The following is a 5,818-nucleotide window of genomic DNA, read 5'->3' as shown; positions in this document are numbered from 1 at the left end:
AGTCATTTTATAACAAAAAAATATATAATTTATAATTTGTTTTTATTTAAAAATTATTGTCATAAGTTCGCAGCGATGTTTTTTTGTACGTCATAACGAACATCACGTATGTTGTTACATAAGCTTCTATATAAAAGGTGTTAGCTTATAATTATGATGCAAAAAGAGAGGATTAATGTATCTTGTGTATCTTGAAACGAGATGCAAAAGTGAATGAATTCATCGTGTGTTGACGAATGAAATTATAAATATTCTAAAGCCTATTCTACAATGCTTTTGTTTTCTGCTTTTTGTTTTTTGTTTCTTACTTTTTGCTATTTTTTTATAACTTGTCTTTTTGCAATTTTTTGTACAACTTATCTTCTTATCCGGTTTTTTGTTTTATGTCGCTCGAGATAAAGTTAACGAACTTCGAAAAAAATAAGAAATAAACATAGCAAGAAATACAATTGTCGATAAAACGGCAAAGGGGAAAAAAGGAAGAAACAGGTAATAAAGAGTATTGTAGAATAGACTTAATAAATTTGCTTTTGTAATTTTTTATCTTGTTTCAAATTTTAAGATAATTGATCCCCAAATGTAACATGTATATATTAGATCTATTCACATTACTTGCACTTTTTGCATTCATCATTCTTCACTTCACATTTTCTTTTCAATGCCTAAATATATAGATATTGATCTCACTTTACATGTAAAAATTTTTGGAGATTACAAGAAAAGCGAATAGATCTAATGACAGCTGAATATAATTTAAGGAGGAATCTTGCATTCGATGAAACATAAGACAAATCTATTTAATATACATATAATACAAGTTAATAATATCAATAATATCTAGAAAAAATTTCTTTGAATTTTTACCGTACCATTTTGATGATATTTATAAATAATAATTATAATAATTATAAATTTATAGAATTTTATATTACAAATTGATGATATAATCTTATTCTGTAATTATTCTTTTTTAAATTGAACACTTGCGTATGAGACAGCAATTTAAAAATAGTTATAAAGTTATAATTATAAAATAAACACTTAAGTTTGTTCTCGTAAAGTTTCATTTAAAACTGATCGTATAGTTTACAAGAAATTTATATTCTTCAATGAAAAAAGCTAGAATATATATCTCAAATGGACGATACATCAAATGAGCATCTTATAACTTTTATTTTGTCATTTTGAAAATATTTAGTAACATATAAAATTAAGAATAATTATATATATAATGGCATCAGATATTGTTAGTAACCTTTTTATTCCATTATTTTAATTGTTTTATATATTATTATGACTAAACTTGTCTATTGATTAGGAAGTAACGCGAGAATCTCCTTAAAGCAAATTTCTTATTAATGGCCTAATAAAAGCGTCTTTATAAAATTCAAGGCCCATCTCTGATTGATTACAAATGTCGTCATCACTTTGAACGACTGCTCTAATAATTATATTATTTTTTTCTCCGGATCTTGACTATCAGCGCATATGATTGGCACCAGGTAGGTAAAGCAGATATTCCGCATCGCTCGCCCTTCCTCTCTCACGTGGTTCGCGTGTGGGAATTGTGGGGAAACAGTGGAACACGGAACTGGAACGGGGGGGAACTGTCTGTCGGACACGGGGAACAGCGAACCATTGTATTTTCACAGTCTGTACATCGTCCGTGCTTGATATTTTCCGTATCGAAAGTAGGAGTGGTGTAGTGACGTGACTGATTCACCCCGGTCGTCACGCCCGCGGCAACGTCGCCGACGCCGCGTGTCCCGGTCTCGCGACCGACGGGCCAGGCTGGCGTGAACGGAGCCGCCACGGGTCGGGAGAGCGTAACCCACGTTCACGCCTGCGAGAAGAGGACGACGTCGCGACGGTGGAACGTGCGTGTTTTCGCTGATCCTATTTTCATCCTGGAAGCTCGCCGGACGCGACGTCGACTCGGAGGTCGGGTCGACATTCGCCGAACGGCTGTTTCTGGAAACCGGAGCACTGCGTTCGAGCCATTCGTTGATCAAAGGAGGAAGAGAAAAGAGAGAGAGGGAGAGAAGAGATAGGAAGAGAGAGGGAGTGTGAGAATTTCTCGACAAAAATAAGGGAGGTGCTGCGGGAGAGCGACGGGCGGTGAAGTGATATTTCATTGAGGAAGAAAAACATGACGGATACGATGTCTTGTTTCGTCCTGTCGACCGATAGATCTCGAGAGGTCACGTCGGAATCCTCATGACCGAGCTCCGAGGAACGTGCTCGCGTATTTGATACACGTTTGACGTGAAGCGAAGCGAAGATCTCGCTACAGTCGTCAGATCTAGCTCTGTCGTACAGTGTCGGTTACAGTACATCTCGAGGTTGATCATTTTTCGATAATTCCCATCGACGGGATTACAACGGCTCGATTTACGTAAAAGGGACTCTTCCTCGAATTCGCTCGGATTTACCATCCATCTCGGCTATGGTTGTAGCTAGCAGCGGTGGTTGGGTACAAAATGCCAGTTCGCCCGCTGGGCAGAACAACTCCAATGTGAGTCAGAACAATAACACGCCGAACAACAACCATAACAATAACAACTACCGTAGAAATACAATATTATTAAAAAATCCAAACGTAACGATAAAGATGACTGCGAAAGGTGTGCTGATCTGCCGGGACAATTCCCATCCTTTCCTGGAGCGTACACTGACATTGGAACAGCCGATGAAGATCGGTCGTTCAGTGGCCAGAGCGAGAGCTGCGACGAACAACGCGATCTTCGATTGCAAAGTGTTGTCTAGGAATCACGCCCTACTCTGGTACTCCTCCGGTAAGTTTTATCTGCAGGACACGTGCAGCAGCAATGGCACATTTGTGAATAATCAGAGACTCAGCGCTTCCGGGCTGGAATCAACGCCCAAGGAGGTATGCTCCGGAGATATAGTGCAATTTGGTGTGGACGTTGTGGAGAATACGAAGAAGGTCACCCACGGATGTATAGTCGCAACCTTGAAACTATATCTGCCAGATGGAAAGGAGGCTAAAGCCAGTCTCAGCACTTCTGTCAGCTCACCCGCTGGGAATGTATCCCTGGAGGATCTTTACAAGCTCAATCAAATAATGCAGGAGGCATCGAGACGAGAAAAAGCCTTGTATTCTAAACTGGGCTACTTGCAACAGCTAGTGGAGAATACCCGGAAAGCCGCCAATCAATCGTGGAAGGCATTGATCACGGAGGATCGTCTATTGTCATGGGTGATGACTGTGGAGAATCAACTGACAGTGTATTCTAAGAATTATACTGAGGATAAGATCAGAAACGAGCTTGCGAAGCTCCAGGATGAAAAAGCGCAGTATCAGAATGCTGCCAAGGAGGCGTTGCAGAAGGTCTTGCAGGAGAAATTAGAGGTCACTCAGAGATTAGTACAGTTAGAAGGACGTTTGAACGAAACGGAAGAGGAATGTCAGAGTTTGCATAATGTAGCCAAGTATACTCAAACGGAGCTTCAGGAGCTCAGCGCGAAATATGCGGAGGCGCAGAAGAAGCTCCAGGAGACCACCAACAAGCTCATGGAGAGCGAGGAGAAGATAAAGGATGTGCTGCTCAGTGCGGAGCAAGAGAAACGGGATCTCTCGAAACGGCTCGAGGATCAGTCAAAAATCGAGAAGAATCTGCGAGCGAGATTGCACGATTCGCGATTAGATTCCGTCAATATCTACAAGCAAATCACCGCTTTAAGAAATTACGCGCAAACTCTGCAAGATATGAATCTAAAGCTCGAGGTCGGTGAGAATTTCGATTCGAAAGGCGAGGATCCCATAGAAGCCATAAACGCTATCCTTAACAAATTGAATTCCATTCATGTCGATAATATGGATGTGGACAGTGAGATTAATTTTTACTTCAACAAGAGCGAGCAAGATAATCAGTTTAATTCGTCAGATATCGATCCGAAGCTGAAGTCCGATTTATCTTTTACCAAAGATCAGATGGACGATCTGCAAACAGCTGACGATAGTCTCACGGAATATATTCTGCCACCATCGTTATCCAGGCGAACTTTAGTCAATGGAAATCTGGGCAATTTGGACAACGGCGATACTAACGGAGACTCCGACACAAACTCGGAAGTAACCGATGACGCGAGCAGTGTTACAAATGATGATACAAGTGAGAAGAGCGTTATAGAGAATAAGAAGGAAGAGCTGGACACAGTGGGACAAGAGTCCATACAGACATTTGTGCCCTGCAAGATGGAGGTGCGATTCGTAAACACTGAAAACGATCAACAATCGGAAGTACATCATGAGCCAATAAAACAAATTGCCAAAGACGATGAAGTGGAAATTTCGATAGGAGCAGATGTCTCTATAAATACTGAGGATGCGTTAGATAGTTCTATCGTTGACCCTGTGATAGATAAGGTCGACAAAAAAGATCAGCAACAGGATATCGTGCTGGAATGTGAAGAACGCACGGAAGGAGATTACGTTAAGACTTTAAAACCCATTACGAAGAACGATACCATACAGCAAGCCTTTCATTCCAGGGATTACATCCTGCAAACGTTAATCGGTTCTCTGGATTCATTAAAGGGCGAGGATAGCCTGGAGGCGCGGCAGATAGTACAACGTGAACTAGAAGAGTTGAAGGACTGGCTGATTCGCGAGCCGAACGAGATTGTCATCGACAGGCTGAAGGAGCTGTATTACCGCGCGAAGAACGAGGCGCAACGGATGCAGGAAGTCAACGAAGAACTGGTTATAGTGAAAGAGAAGTACAACGTGTTCGTCGAGGAGAAAGCGGAGCTCTCGAAGAAATATATGTCCCTCAAATCGCAGTGCGGTGATCTGCTCAGTACGACTTATACAGTGCCAATACATTACGTGGCACCTATCGTGATCATGCTGGTGTGGATGCTGTTGGAGAAAATATTCTAATCACGTCTCTCTCCCCTGCCATCAAACATTCTTTTCTGTACATATAACACGCGCTACGACAAATATTTTAATCTTTCCACTTCTCTTCATTCTTTTACAATATCGACTGTAATTGATTGTAAATTATGTTAAGCTTATCCGTTTCGTCGTTTGGAAACGACCATATCGAACACAGTTTAATGTTTTTTATACAAACAATCGTTAAGAATTGTGTGTACATATATATATATATATATATATATATATATTTGTTTAATTTCCCGAATCGAATCTCGGGGTTAAAGATAAGGAGTTTCTCGTTAAATAAAGTGCGATGTTAAACATAGAATGTGTCGCGTTAATACGCCTTACAAAAGGAAGAAGCAAGATCAAAGACGAGGAAAAAATTGTTTATTGAATGTATATGTATGTATATCTTGAACACAGAAGCTCGACTTACGCTCTCTGGGAAGTAAAAGTAACTGAAGAAAATATAGGCACGATACCACGTAAAATGTTCAACATGCTGCCAAGTTGCTGAGTATCATATCTCATAATATGGCTCAATTTTATAATATATCACATTTTTTTTCCGTTGCATATTAATTTGTTTAAAAATGATGTTTTTTCCATAGCGTATTCTAAAGATTAAAATATGTAACCTTCACTAGAATTTTTTCGAGAATACTCATTTTTATATCGCGTTTCAAAATAAAAAAACACACGCACACGTATTCTCGTTTTCAATTGTTCCATATTTTCTTCGTATATTTGTATATAAATAATTGTAGAAAGCGAATTTGCGCGCGAAACGATACGTAACTCATTGTATTCATCTCATTCGAATCAAATAACACGCTTCTTCTTTAAGTTCTTATTGAATGAGGGCAACTCGAAAAGTTGAGAACGACCTTTGCAGGGGAATGAGAGAGA

At 39.7% G+C, this 5,818-nt stretch overlaps 2 protein-coding genes across 2 annotated transcripts in view; both read left to right on the top strand.

Moving 5' to 3' along the window:
* The window catches only part of LOC108691547 (zinc finger CCCH domain-containing protein 10-like), a 14,057-nt gene that overhangs the window by 5,309 nt on the left and 2,930 nt on the right, over window positions 1-5,818 (top strand). The gene's annotated exons all lie outside the window — the stretch shown is intronic.
* LOC108691546 (sarcolemmal membrane-associated protein) lies at window positions 1,519-5,410 on the top strand. The gene has a single exon (XM_018199332.1). The coding sequence runs from the start codon at window positions 2,447-2,449 to the stop codon at window positions 4,904-4,906; it is 2,460 nt and encodes an 819-aa protein (XP_018054821.1). The 5' UTR covers window positions 1,519-2,446; the 3' UTR covers window positions 4,907-5,410.

This window comes from Atta colombica, unplaced genomic scaffold (assembly GCF_001594045.1).
Source record: "Atta colombica isolate Treedump-2 unplaced genomic scaffold, Acol1.0 scaffold47, whole genome shotgun sequence".
In the NCBI taxonomy this organism is placed as follows: Eukaryota; Metazoa; Arthropoda; class Insecta; order Hymenoptera; family Formicidae; genus Atta; species Atta colombica.
Note: the sequence above shows the minus strand (reverse complement) of the source record. Positions and strands in the feature narration are given on the sequence as shown.